The following is a 15396-nucleotide window of genomic DNA, read 5'->3' as shown; positions in this document are numbered from 1 at the left end:
CTTAGTCACATTTTCCAGACAAGGAAGTCGGGGCTCAGAAGTTAAGGACAATGTCACACTGCCCCTAGACAGCAGAATGAGACCCCAAACGCTGTGCCAAGGCTCACGCCTGATAGGATGACTCACAAGTGCATGCTTTTAGCTGGGTGACCTCAAACATGTCAGATCCAGGAAGCCCACTGTATTTTTTACTGGGCATTCTTACTGGAAAGTCACAAGTATATCAAAATTGAGAAGCCAAATAGTGTCACTAGCTAAGAGCAAAGACACTGGGGACAGACTGCCTGGCTTGAGTCCCGTCTCCAAAAGGGCTGTTGTGAAGATTAAATGAGGTGATGCACGTAAAATGCTGGGAACAGTTCCTGACTCCTAGTAACTACTCAATTAATCCCAGGAACTCCCTGTCTTCCACATAAACCCACGCCTCTGTCCATGTCCCATGTCCTGGTTAATGAATGTTTCTGCTATCCACTCATCACCCAAGCTCCTCCCTCACCTCTCCATATCAGCCAGTTGCTAAGCCTTATGAAGACCCACCTCTGAAATCATTTCTGAATCCTCCCCCATGGCCCCTACCTTGCTTCAGACCCACACTGGTTTTTAGTCTTCCTGCTTCTACTCCCCCTCATTGCCCCCCCAACTCTGTCAATCTGACCACATGACCCACATGCTTAAAACCATTTAGGGGACCCTCATTGCCTATGGCAATCATGCTCAGACCTGATGATCATTACAAATATCAGAGAGATTTTTTAAAATGTACAATTTTCAGCTCTATTCCCTGAAGAATCAGGATGAACAGATATGAAATAGGGCCCCGTGCTCTGTATTTATAAGAATCTCTCCAGGAAATCGAGATGATTGGCAAGGTTCAGGAACTCCTGGACAAAGTTCACATGCCCCTGCCTGTCTTCTCAGTGCTGTCTCCTCTGGCCCTCTAGCACCCAACACCCCAGGGAATTCCCCAGCTGCATCAGATGATTCCAGCTCTCTGTGCCTCTGGAGTTGCCCTCTGCCTCACCCACCTGGTACATTTTTATTTGTCCCTCAACACCCAATGGGAGGAAGCCCTCCCCATGAAGCCTCCACTGTCTGAGCTCATCACTCTCCCTTTGTATCACCACTGTAGCTCGTACAGACCACCAGACTGCTTATCCCACTATTGCAATCATTTGTCTAAATGCCTATCTTCCCTCCTAGACTGGGAGGGCATTATCAAGGTTTCATGAACTTGGTGACCCTCCAGAGCCTAGCACAGGACTTGGTACACAGCAGATACTCAATAAATATAATGACTGTTGCCCATTAAGCCGAGTGCCTGTAGACTTGCTAGAAATAGCCAAGAAAGAATATACAAATGCTCATGTTAATCAGGAGTGGGAACAGTGGTAGAGTTTCTGTTGTATTATTTTCCTAGTGGAACTGTAGAATGGTGTATAACAAGGTATATACACGACTCACACCAACTATATTGGAGCTTCCTCTCTTGAATCACAGATATGTGCAACCAGCATAATACAACACATGTTTGTGGAGATTCCCCTAGGACTGTGAACAGCAGAAGCTGTCTAGGAAGATGGACACATATTTTCTTTCAACTTAGAAGACAGAATAAGTGCTGGGACTTCTCCAGAAAAAAAGAAAAGAAAAATCAAGCCAGCTTGAGCCAGAGGAACCTTGTGCAAATACTGCACAGGGAGACCATGGCTAATAACCAGGCTAGGGAAGAGGGCTGTCAGCACACAGGCCTCCCAGGGAGACACTGTTCCCACAGGCCCTGCCAACCTCCCTTTCCTTACTCTTCCCACGTACAATTCACCTTGCAATGCCCTCCCACCCAAGCATACCCTCCCTTCTTCTGGCCCAAGGAGGAATAGCTGTGTGTTTCCCATACTAGAAGACTCTCCACCATAGAAACCTGAATCTTGGTGATAGTATGTGAGAAATGCTCAAAGAGAACAAGACTGAGTGATAAAGAGAAGGAACCAGAGAGAGCCAGTGAGTGGGCAAGAAAACAACTCATCAATAAGCATCAATCACATTTAACTCTGAGTATTCACACTGGGCCAATTCCAGGCAGAAGCTCTGATTGGCACTGGGCCTAGGCCCAAGGAGAAGTTAGAATCTCCGAGCTAAATGGCTTTGCATCTGACCCAGTCATAAGACTCTGCCAACCCATGAATGGAGGCTCTGCACCAAGCACTCAGGGACAACAGGGTCCTGCCTTCTGTGAAATGAATGCAAGGGGGACTGAGTGAGGAGGAAGTTTTTTACTCTGAGATTCAGCTCTTGTAGGCTGGTTTGCTGCAGATGAAACCAGAAATAAGAGTGGACTGGGGTGGGCCAGAGCCAGCATCAGTTTTTACCCAATCACAAGCCCTTGAAGAAGACACAGTCATTCTGAGACTGCATCAGGGCTATTGCAGAACAGATACAAATCCTTCCAACAGACTGGATTGCTTTGAGATTCCCATAGAGCCTCGGTGGCATGCCCAAGCTCATCAGATAGGGCCCAAGACCAGGGTCAATTCTCTTATCTGTGATGCCTGATCTGACTGTCCTACTATATAAAACAGCAACTGCCTCACCCAGGACTTCCTGTCCCACTTATCCTGTCCATTTTTCTCATAATTTCACAGGTCGTATATTCTTGTGTTCTGTCTTACTCCGCACAGGATGTAAGCTTCATGAGGCAGGGACTGTGTCCAATGCACTCTCTGCTGCCCCACCCCCAACCCCAATGCCTAGCACAGTGCCTGGCCCCAGGTAGGACCCCAACAGCTTGTAGGAAGAGAAACTGGCCATGGGAAGAGCACTCCATGCCTGAGACACAGAAGCCAATCACCTGGATGCTGAGGCTCTGGGACTCCAGGTAGGGTAAGGTAATTTTCCTGTAGTCATCTCCCGTCTCTCGGATCAGGTGCAGGTCCTGGCGCAGGTACTTCTGCAGGTGTTTCTCTGTGGCGGGGTAAACCACGGTCGTCTTGACATCTGCAACAACACAGCACAGGCCATGACTGGGAAGCAAAGCCCAATGTCTGTGCAGTCAGTCCCACTCTCGTGCCCACAGGCACCATGGTGAAGAGATGACTCCCATCCCAGTTTTGATTCCCTCACAAGGGGAGCCAAAGGCCAAGGGGTTCTATGCACCTTGATCCACTCCCACAAGGCACCTTGAGCCATTAAACTCATGAGCTGAGCCACACTCAGAACTTGGGAAATAAGGTTTTCACCAGTAGGTCACTGTGCCCCTCATCATGCTAGCCCTGGCCCTTCCCTTCCATCTTCCAGACACAGGAATGGAAGGTCTCTAACTCTCCCGTACTGCCAGATCTCTAGGTCTGTGGCTTTCTGGACTCAAAGTGAAAATGTGATTTAAAGCCAAGTAGCCCCTTAAGGAGGGGCAGTGCAGCATAACACAGTGGTTCAAGGCATGGACTCTGCAGCCAGGCTATCAAAGTTCAAGTCCTGGCTCTGCCTGCTCCTCACTCACTCCAAGTAGGACCTTGGCCCTGGCTGGGAGCTTGGTCCAGTTATTTAACCTCTCTGTGCCCTAACTTCTCCATCTGCCAAAAGACCATAGTAATAGCTCCTGTGTCATAAGGCAGGGAGAATTAAGCAAGTTAATTACCTGTGAAGCACATAGAACAATATCTGGCAGATAATCAACACTACATAAGTGCTGGCTATTTTTAATCCAGTGTTTCTCAACCTTGGCACCACTGACATTTTGGTTTGGATAATTCTATGTTGTGGGACTGTTCTGTGCATCACAGTATGTTTAGCAGCATCTCTGGCCTCTACGTGGATGCCAGTAGCACCCTCCTCTCAGTTGTGACAACCAAAAATGTCTCCAGACATTACCAAATGTCCCCTCGGGGGCAAAACTGTCCCCATGGTTTTAATCAGAAGTAAACCTTGCGTTTTCGTAAACAGACTCTAGGCTAGTGTCCTGGTCCAACACCACCTGGTTTTGGTTAAGTCCTTTACCCTATTTTTTTTTTTTCTTTTTCTGACCGGTAAGGGGATCACAACCCTTGGCTGGGTGTCGTCCGCACCATGCTCAGCCAGTGAGCACACCGGCCATCCCTATATAGGATCCGAACCCGCGGCCTCGGCGCTACCAGTGCGGCACTCTCCCGAGTGAGCCACGGGGCTGGCCCTCCTTTACCCTATTTTTAATAACATCTGGTACAAACGTTGTCATTACTCTAACATTTGTATATAGTGTTTCAGCACAGATCTTAAGGGCAGGAAAGGAAAACGGTGTTTGAAAATCAGTTAAGATGTTTCTCAAAAGACTTACCTCCCCCCTCTGCCTCCCTAAACTAAGATTCAGGTATGCTCTCCCAAGGAAACCCCAGAAAGAGGAGAAACCCAACAGGTACATTTTAACACCCCAGGAAATTCTCATACTCACAAACATACCTCAAGACCCGGCTAAGAACCACCAACCTATCCTTTCATAATTGGTCTGAGGACACAGGTGGCTTTAATTCCACTTTCACAAGTAAGTGAATGGGTGACAGGGATTCAAATACTTGCCCAGCATCAAGCTGTGAGATGTGGCAAAGGCTAGACTAGATTAACAGAAGCCTTCTACCCTAAAATCAATGCTCTTTCAACACAGTGGCCTGCCTAATGGCCCACTTTCTTCTTCCAAAGCCCAGTGGGGTGTACAAGGATGACCTACCAAGCACATGACTACTGGTGAGCTTCCAACGTCCCAGTCCATCAGCTCTGGAAGCAAAGCAGCACAGTGGGAAGATACAGACACTGGACCCAAGCTGGGCATATGACTCTCCTTACTGGGACCCTGAGCATGTGACTTACCTCTTAGTGTCTCAGTTTCATCACCTGTTAGAGGGTGGTCATAAAATCTGCCTCACAGAGTTGTTGTTAACATTAAACAAAATATGTCATCTACATCACTAGAGGCACTAAATAAATGTCACCCAATTCCTGGGGATCCCTGGATGTGACCCAGAAAGGGAGGCACAAAGGCCTCTTCACAACCCTGCAGGCAGCAGCAACAAAGTTTCTTGCTTCTCACTCCTCCTCACTCTCTAATAGCCAGGGTCACAGGTCAGAGATCAGAGGTCAAGCACATCAAGATCTCAAGAGGCAGAAAACTGCCTGAAATAGATCAAATGGCTCCTCCCTGACCCTTGCAGTGGACGAGAGGAAAATCCCATGATATCTGTAGCGTAGTTTGGCGAATGAGAGCAGAGATTTTAGAGCCAATCAGCCTGGGTACAAATCCTGGCTCTGCACTGATTAGCTGTGTATCCTGGGGCAAGTGACCAACCCTCTCTGTTGCTTCAGCCTCATCTATATAACCTGGGGGTAATAATAACAGCACCTACCTTAAAGGGTTGCTGTGAGAATTAAATGAGTTAGCAGATGGAAAACATTTAGAAAGTGGTCCCCATAAGGAAAAGCACTCCACAAATGCTTGCTTTTATTCTCCTTGCCTGAGTTAGGCAGTGAGGAGAAAAGCTGTAGCAGTGGAACTCCCTCAGAGTGGGAGAGAGACTGGCTAGGAACAGAGGCAAGGCTGATGTTAGAGAACAGACTAACTCTGCTGGCAATGAACACACAGCCCTGGGCTCAAAGCCTGGGGCTCTCTGCCTGGTCCAGATCAGCAAGTCACTGGGCCTGCAGCATGCTGGTCTCTGCCAAGGGTTGTCAAAGACCTGCCCCCACCACCCAGGGTGCAGGGAAAACAGGCAACTCATCAAGCCAGCCCCCTCCTGCCTCCCACCCTTGGCAGCAAGGAGAAAATCCAAAGGCATTTATTTTCCAACTGCTCACTTCCTGCTGTCCTTCTTCCTTTCCTGAGAATCTCCTGCCTGGACATAGGAAACCCACTGCGATACTCTCAGACCCTGCAACCCCCAGCCCAAGCGAGTCACTCCTCGGGGGCCCATTTTCCCTCAGACCACCACCTGAAGCCCTGGCCAGGGCTTCGCACCATGCTCTACAAGGCCCCTGGCCACCTTGCCCCAGCCTTCTCTCCAACTTCACTTACTACCACTCTCCCTCTTGCTGCCTCTGCACCAGCGACACTAACTTCTTGCTGTCCCACTAAGGTAGGCACACGCCCCTCTCTGGGCCTTGCTTGCACTAGCGGTGCCCACTGCAGGCAGGTCTTCCTGCTGGAGGATCCACACTATTCCCTTTCTTCATTCAGGCCTCTGCTCTAAGGGCAGCTCCTCAGGCTCAGCAGCCCCTGCTAGAACAGCCCCACTAACCTCATGACCCTCTATCTCCTTCAGTGGCTCGTTTTTTCTTCACTTCTCACCACTTAATAATAGAATACACATTTATCATCTAATTCCCCCATTAGAATATAACTTCTAGGAATAGAAGGATTTGGTCTTTTTTTTTTAACCATTTAGCCCCAGCACCTGGAATAGCACCTAGCTTACAGTAAGCAATCAACAAATACTCACTGAACAAATGACTTTAAACTCAAGAGGATTTTTGTCCCAAATGAAATAAAACCTCTTTAACAAAAACCAATATATTTCCTAAAGCTAAGTTTCTCATTGACAGCCAAAAAGCCAAACTCTGTTTCTTACCTAAAAGCCAATCAAGATATTGAACTGCAGCTGAACTTCAGGAGTAGTTTGATCAAGAGTCAATGCTAGATAAATACTCAAAACATTGGGTAAAAATATGCTGCAAAACAGGATATACATGCACAGTCTCATAAGTATCACAGATTACTTATTAATTACAAAGGGAAAACAATTAGTTTTACAGCAGCAAAAGGCTACCACCTCTACCACATGATGGGCGTTACATCATTCCTAATGGGACAACCTGACATCATGTGCCTCTTGACGGGATGTGGTCTTCTGGCCAAAAATGCATAACCTAAATCTCATCACAAGAAAATATCAGCAAACCAAAATCCAGGAGCATTCTATAAAACAGGTGGCTTTGTAACTCTTCAAGAGTGTCAAAGTTAGGAAAATACAAAGAAAGGCTGAGGAACTGAACCAGATTAAAGGAGACTAAAGAGGGCTGGCCAGTTAGCTTAGTTGGTTAAAGTTTGGTGTTACAACACCAAGGTCAAGGGTGCAGATCCCCATACCAGAAAGGGTTGGATTAGATCCCAGACGGGGGGACAGGAGTCCTCCTTTAAACACAGCATTGAAGCAACTGGCGTAATTTAATAATGGACACTGCAGTACATAATAGTTTTGCATAAATGTAAAATTTCCTGAAACTGACAATTTCACAAAGTTAATCATTTTACCCTTTTTATATCCATGTTCATAATAATAATAATTATTATCATATGTATATGTGGAGAGTAAAAAAGCAAATGTGGGAAAATGTTAAAAATAGGTGAAGGGCTTTTATAAGGGAGTACTTTGTACTATTCTTACAACTTTTTTGTAGGACTGAAATTTGTTTCAAAATATAAAGTTAAAAAAAGGTGTCACAAAAGAAAAAAAAAAAAGAAAAAAAGGTGCCAACACCCTTTGGAACCTTAGCTCAAATTGCAAACAGATGTACTAGGCACACATTAACTCGTTTGTTCCTCATGACCAACATGAGTGGGTACTATTATGATCCCATTTTATTTATTTATTTTTTAAAAGATGACTGGTAAGGGTATCTTAACCCTGTACTTGGTGTTGTCAGCACCACGATCACCCAGTGAGCTAACCAGCCATCCCTATATGGGATCCGAACCTGTGGCCTTGGTGTTATCAGCACCACACTCTCCCAAGTGAGCCACGGGCCGGCCCCATGATCCCATTTTATATGCAAGGAAACTGAGGCACAGAGCCCAGGGTGATCCCTTAAGTTGCACAGCACCGCAGACTGAAGCGCTGTCTGGCTCAGGGCTGGGTTCCATCCACAGCACCGCAGTGACAGCCACGTCTTTGTGCACAGTACATCAGCAGATGAGGCCTGATGATCTAGCTGGGCTCTCTCTCTGCCAAGTGCCATCTAGTAAGTTGACTTGAGGGAGATATCTGCTCAGGATGAGCAGTACCTGGCAACCCCTCTGCCCCAAACCTTTACCCTGTTGCTAGAGAAGCAACAAGAACTCCCCCACCATGCTCTTCCGCTGGCATTCTTAAACCCCTCAAGAGCCCATCCATGGAAAATGTTCACAATGTATTAAGAGGACTTCCTTGACACTCCTTACAAAGCTCCCCTACCTGTCATGCTTTTTAAAATTTTGTTTGTATTTTCACGCTGGCTGGTTAGCTCAGTTGGTTAGATCACTATACTGGCCAGCTGCCAAAAAAAAAAAGACCAACAAAAGTGGTCAGGGTTAGTTGCTTAGCTCAGTTGCTTCAAGCATGGTGCTGATGATACCAAGGTCCAGGATTCAATTTCCATACCAGCCAGCTGTCAAAAACAAAACAAACAAACAACAAAATTTTGTTTGTATTTTTAATTCAAGTTGGATTTACACATAAGCTATAGTCAAATGAAGCTTTTTAAAAGCACTTTTCTGCTCCTGCTCCTCCATGCTCTTGATTTCCAGTTCCTTAAAGGCACCACTTTCAACTCTTCTAGCCATGTCCTTGGTTATGTACTATCATAGTTCTAAATTATATTTTTACATCTTATTCCTCCTTGACTTTTCAGTTTTACTGTTACTTATTGACTGCTCATTATAAGATAAAGATTTAGCTCTTTTTTTACTGGTCTTTTACCAAGCACACACACGCGCACAAACACACACGTGTACACAGATACTACCTAGTACCCCATCTGCACAGTACAACCATATCACAATTTTGGATAAAGCAGTATTCAATGCTGACACTATTATGATGTAAATACTGTTCACTGCTGAACAGTAGACTATGATTATTGCTCCTTTTCAGCACAATTTTTGGTGTATGAAATTAGAAATTATTTTTACTTGCTTAATTTTCCATAAACTTGTAACTAATTCATCCCCAAATTCTCTTCCTTTTTATATAAATCTCTACTTGATGTGTTAAAATTCATCAGGCACATGAGCAATGTGTCTTCCCAGAGCCTCTGGCCTGCTCCAGCAGTTGTCCCCAGTACAGAGCTGGGCTTGGGATTTCCATGCACCACAGTCCTGGGGACAGATTCCCTTCCCTTTTCTCTTGGGCTGGGTCCCTTGTTTCTTGTATCTGCGATCTTCCTCTTTCATGTTTTTGTCCTTATTTTGCTGAAGCAGTAGTTCTCAAACTTCAGTCTGGCATTATTACCGAAACTAAATTCTTGGAATGTTCATTAGAAAAGCCACATTCATATTTTCAGTTCTCTTAAATAATTTATCAAGTAGATCAGTAGGCAAGGCATTCAAAGTTGCATGAAAAGAAAACAAGCTGCCCAAACCCCATAAATTATATACAATTATTATTTGTCAACTAAAAATAATTTTAAAAGTTATACTAAAAAAAAGAAATAATTTTGCCTGTGCAATCTGCTATGTAAATGCAACAAGGGACTACAGAAATGCAACTTTAATACTTTTAGCATTGTTTGAGTGCCTTGCTCAGTAAAAGAACCGTTTGCACCATTTGATGTTTTATTTATCACTAAGGTATACCTACTTTGAAAAATATATGCATCAGCTTGCATATATAACATTAAAATGGAAATAAACACAGTGTTCTTAAAGCTAAACTTTCTATCAGTTAAGATTAAAAAAAAATGTACTTTGAAAATAAAGTTTTCCAGACAAGGGGATTAAAAAGTCTCTTATAACTATTGTTAACAGTACAGAATTATCAAATCTGTAAATTGTGAATCTTTTTTTTTTTTTTTTTTTTTTTGTGGTGGCTGGCTGGTTGTGGGATCTGAACCCCTGACCTTGGTGTTAGCAACACTGTGCTTTAACCAACTGAGTTAACCAGCCAGCCCCCAAAATTGTGAATCTTAGATTTCTATTTGCTGAATGTAAAAGTTGGACATTTTAATCAACATATTAAATGTAAGTAAAGAACATTTATCAGCAAAAAGGCCCCACAAACCTTCAGTGTGCAATAGAACCACTGATTCAGGAAGTCTGGGCTACTGCCAGGGAATCTGTATCTCTCCAGGTGATGCTGAGGCTGCTGGTCCAGGGACCACACAGCAAGAACTACTGAGCCAAAGCACAAACTCAAGTTGCTTCCAGAGATATGGTGCAAGGGAGATAAATGTTCAGACTTAGACTATCTGACAATGTCTTTACTCTGTTGTCGCACTAAATTAAGAATCTGGCTAAAGAATTCCAGGATGGAAAGCAATGACCCTCACAGTCTGAATGCTGCTTTTGAGGAGTCTGAAGTCACTCTGATTTCCAGTCCTTTGTATGTGGCCTGTTTTTTTTCTCACTGTCTCCAACGTTCTGATCGAGCTGATGTGTCTCAGACTTGGTTTATTTTCATCCATTTTGCCTGGTAATTGCTGGGCCCTTTCATTCTCAAAAATCATGTTCTTCAGTCTTGGGAAATTGTCTTGAATTATTTCTTTGATCATTTTCTTCCCCATTTTCTCTACTTTTTCTTTCTGAAACACCTATTTGAATATTTAACTTCTTCGATTCACTGTCCAATTTTTTTTATCTTTTCCATTTTCCATCTCTTTGTCTTTTTGCTTTACTTTTAAGGAAATTTTCTTCAACTTCATCTTCTATTCTATTTTTTAATTTTTCATTTCTGCTAATTTTTCATTTCCAAGAGCTTTTTAAAAATCCTTATTTATAGTATGTTGTCCTTATGCATTTGATAGAGCATAATTTTTCTGAGATTAAAGATAGTTTTTAAAATTTTCTCCTCCCTGCATACTTTTGTCTTTTCCAAGGTTCTTTCTTTTTCTTTTCTTTTTCAACTGAGTCTTTACTCAAATCTTGTCACCCTTGCTTGTCCACTTGTTCATATTTAAGACTAGAGCACTATAAAGCTCACAGGTGGCTCTGTAGACACATTACGGTGGTCAGCTGTTCCCTTGCATTATAGAACCCTCAAGAGTTTGAGTCTTCTCTTGAACTGGTCAGATTCTCCACAGGTGACCTTCTAATTTCATAAACGGAGTCATAAGCCTGGCTTACAGTATTCTGGTGATGAGGAAGGACAGCAGCTAGGGGCTGTGAGCGTGTCATATCAACACAATATGTAAACCTTCACAAATCCCTCCACATGTCAGAGCCATGACCCCACCCTCCACTGTACCTGGATCCCCTCCAGTGCCTCTGCTTTAAGGTCTCCAAACACCTATTCTCCACACTCCTGCCAGAGTGAAGAAGGAAAAGCTTCCAGTCACGTGGAGCATGAGAGGAGGCACTGCTACTCAGGTTCACCTCACATCTGTTAAGTCAGTTACCTCCTTCCTTTTGCTTCCTAGGTCTGAACAGTTGCTGTCTCCTCTAACTTCCTCTTAATCTTTATGGGTTAATCTTAATCTTAAAGGCTATTCCTTTAAGGCCATCGTTAGAAGGGGTTTTAAAGGAAGCAGGTAAGCATTCAAGCTGCCCCCCTTTTAACTAGAAGCCCATGTCCCCAAACAACTCCTCCCATTCAATGCTTTATTTATCTTCTTAGCTGTTTATTGCCACTTGACATATTTACTTGCTTGTTCTTTAAGGGCCATCTCCTCCAGCTGAACAGTCTCCTTGAGAGCAGGAACTCTGTTGTGTATACCGTGTACAGTACCTAAAACAGCACCTGACACAGATCAGGCTCTCACAGTACAATGTATTAAAGAGAATATATATTATAATGCCATTTTATTTTTAAAAGAGTGTGTGTACATGCAACTGTACACACATGAGCACAAAGAGAAAAAGTCTGAAAGGACATACTCTTGAGATGTTGAGAGAGATTATCTCTGGGTGGTAAAGCTATATGCAATTGTAATCAAAAAAATTTTTTTTGATATAAGTTTTCTAAAACAAATATGGATCACTTGTGTAATAAATATATTAAAAACAGAAAAATAAGCCATCTCTTCAAGCTGTGCCCCAGAGAGGTTAAGTAATTTGCCCAAGGTCACACATCTAGTAAGTGGCAGAGTTGGGATTTAAACTCAGGCAGCCTGGCTCCTCTACAAGATACTCCCTTCCTTATTCCATAGGACCATTCTCTTCTCTGTCAGGCCTTTCATAAGAAACCTGTGCTGCAGCCATGTTTTCCAAAAGTAGCCCTATCAGATAGGAGAAACACAAATAGTTCCAACCCTTCCCGAGACACACGAACAGCTGTCAGCCAAACCAGCAGGCATAATGAGGTGCCATAGTGAGTGGGGCTGCAGACTAGTGGGTATGGAAATGAGCCAGAGCATGCAAAGACGACAACTAGGATGCTTGTGCTGATGCTTCCTGGGGAGTGCAGGAAGGAGAGCCCCACTTCTCGAAACTTCGGAGGACTACTTGAGGATGGCCTCACTGGCTAACACTGTAGCCGGATGCTGTGCTGTGGGAGAACAGGCTCTCGGGGGGAGAACAGAGGAACTGGAGAGAACCCTCCTCCTGGCTGACTGGCTCAAAACAGAGAACAAAGGCTGTTTTACCTACATTTGTGGTACCACTCCCTGCCCCAAGTATGACAGTGTTAGATTGTGGGAAGGGAGGCATAGGGTAAGGTGGAGGTTCCCAGAAGAGGGGCCTGGTGGTGGTGTTTGGAGCCCTTTTGGGGCTCAGGGCAGCAGCTCATTATTTACAGCAATTGTGCTAGGAGCAAAAATGGCCATACCAATGCATCCCAGCTGAACAGCAGCCCTGTCCACACGTTTCTTCTCTCTGCAGCTCATACAAGCAAGCTGGTGTGCCCCTGGCTAGGATAGCTCTGTCCTGTCTGCCAAGACCCTGAGGATGTCCTGCAAGGCCTTCCCCAATAAATAAAGCCACCCCTTATCCCCAGCCTGGACCCAAAAGCCCAGTTGCTCTCAGAGATGGGAGGCAGGGCTATTTAAAAGAAAGTTATGAGCAGCCGCCTCTCCACTCTCTGCCAAAGCTAGCTTAGCCAAATCCCCAGGAAAATGCTGCTGCATATGAAACATAAAAATGCAAACCACAGACAGTCTGCTCTCCTTCCCATACACATGTTCAAACAAGACTGCTTTCCAGCCATTGCTGATGACTTCTACAGGATGAGGTCATTTCTATGGCTCAGTCTGTGGCTTTTACTCTCCTTTCATTATGATGAGCCAGTCTCAGCTTATTTGACCCAGATGTGCAGGCCCAGGAGAGCAGGGGAGGCAACAGCAAAGCATGATGTGCGTGTGAAGCCCATCCCCACCCCCCCTCCACAAGAGCCAAGCGGAGCTGGCCAGGTGATGAACCGGCAAGGCATACAGTCAGAGGACTCTGAGAGAAGGCCTGCAGGGCAGAGGTGGTGGGAGGGTCTCCAGATCTGCACTTTTTTCCCCCCTCTGCGGGATCTCCCCTGGCAAGGCGATACTCTCCTCTGCCCTAGTCTCGTGGTAACAGGGAGATCAGGCCAGAGGGTGGAGGGAGGTTGGCTGCTGCGGCCCTTAAGTTAGCTCTAGCCACAGGCCAGGGCGGGTGGGGTGTTCACTGTCCCACAAAACAGGGATGCTGGAAGTACTCACGTGGAGGCCTGAAGAGACCGCCAAATCAAGGATAAACACTGCTGAAGGGTGTTGTCAGGATCCCACTGGAAGCTTCAACCACTCCGCAGCAAACCTCCAACCACTAAATTACCTGTCTCTACAAAAGCACAGGGATTCTATTAGAGACAGAGGAGAGGCAGACGCTGACTTTAGCAGGACCCTGCATCTGGCAGGCTCCTTGGGCAACTCTTCCGCTCCTTCCCTCCCTCTCCTCAGGCCCCTGAAGTCCAAGAGGGGAGGGAGGGCAGTGACAAGAACTGATGGCAAAACCTTAGGGTCTCGTGGCCCCCAAGCAAATTTGAATACAACTCCAGGGGTGGCAGGGAGGCCTTTGGTTACAGCATATAGAAGGTGGTCCTTTAGGAATGAGAAATGCTTCTGGAGGATGGATACTGGGGCTCATGGCACACTGCAAAGTTCCTCTTGAACAGAAGGATCAAGAGCTGATATGCCAACAAGATTATGAACCTACTGAATGATAGTCCTGGCTTTAGAGCTGCAAGCCCCCCACTTCCCCACATGCAGGAAGAAACTATTCTGGGTTGAGAAGGCCAGAATACAACAAGAGTTGTTAGACTGAACATTCCAAAATATTGCCTCTCTCTCAACTTCCTACCTAAAGGTACTTCTTTAGTTCACTCTGAAAGGAGCATGGGTACCAAGTGTCAGCACAACATCCCTGGACACTGCCATACTGTATGTGTGTGGTAGGGAAGGAGAAGTTTGAAGGCACAGGGTAAGACACCTATGAGAGAAGCCCAAGAAATTTTCAGTTATCACTCACTAAGAAGTATGGATCAAGAGTGGACAACAGAACCAGGCTCAAGTAGAACCAGTTATCCTGTGGGTAATTCACCCCACCCACTGGTCCTGACTAAGCTGGTTTTGGGACTTTGCCTCTTCTAAACGAAAGAGAGAACGCTAGTTTGCAGTGATGGCTACATCTCAGTGGCCTAGGATCTATTTATTTCTAAAGGGGCTCTGAATGCAATGGCTTCTCCTGGGTCTAAATGAGAACGGAACAGAGGGCCTCTGCTCTTGGTTGGCTGGTGAAGAAAGGAGATGGTAGCACAGGGAGGCAGTGCTCAAGGGCTCTCTGAACCGAGGTAGTGCAGTGCTGAGGCCAGTCAGACAGCCAAGAGAAAGGTATAGAGTCCAGAGTCTGTGTCAAGAATTTGACTCAGGTGGCAGGGACCTTCCCATCTTGAAATTATTCTGCTTGCTTTTATTTAATTGTCCTTCCAAGCCCCAGAGGGAGCTCTGGCTTGCTGGCATCTGGAGTTCTGAAGCACTCAGGGGGAGAAAGTAGAAAAGAAACTTGCCATCTTTAGGTGGCCTCAAATTATGACACCAAAGGAGTAAAGAGAGACTCCTGTGGGTTCACTCACATTTTCCTCTGTCCCATTAACAAAGCCACATTGCCAAGCCCAGCCAATGCTGTCCTCACCTAGACCACCCTTTTCCACCTCTGGCCCCGCCCTCCATCCTTCATGAATTATCTGTACTCTTCCATGGCAGTCCACACAGATCTTCTTCCTCCTTTGTAACAATTGTATAGTAGCCCATGGTGTGCACGCACCAGGCCTATTCAGATGAGATGGATATGTTCAGGGTGGTATGGCCGTAGACCAAGCCACATTCATCACTCTGCACAGGGTCACTTACGTTGTTTTCTCTTATATATTTTTTTCCATCACAAATGATGCTGCAATGAACATTTTTCTACCTCTCTATGCATTTGTACAAGTAATTGTCTAAGCCAAATTACTAGAAATGGAAATGTGAGGTCAAAGGGATGCCACATTTTATAACTTTGTGGATCTGGCC

General features: G+C 45.2%; 1 protein-coding gene across 2 annotated transcripts in view; it reads right to left on the bottom strand.

Annotated features, from left to right (window-relative positions):
- The window catches only part of DCPS (decapping enzyme, scavenger), a 37051-nt gene that overhangs the window by 8334 nt on the left and 13321 nt on the right, over positions 1 to 15396 (bottom strand). For both annotated transcript variants that reach the window (XM_063094593.1, XM_063094594.1), the window contains exon 3: positions 2846 to 2991. In XM_063094593.1, coding sequence (XP_062950663.1) covers positions 2846 to 2991 — 146 coding nt within the window. The remainder of the gene's footprint in view (positions 1 to 2845; positions 2992 to 15396) is intronic.

Source organism: Cynocephalus volans, chromosome 4, assembly GCF_027409185.1.
Source record: "Cynocephalus volans isolate mCynVol1 chromosome 4, mCynVol1.pri, whole genome shotgun sequence".
Taxonomy (NCBI): Eukaryota; Metazoa; Chordata; class Mammalia; order Dermoptera; family Cynocephalidae; genus Cynocephalus; species Cynocephalus volans.
The sequence above is the reverse complement of the archived record's forward strand: the minus strand, read 5'-3'. Positions and strand labels throughout refer to the sequence as shown.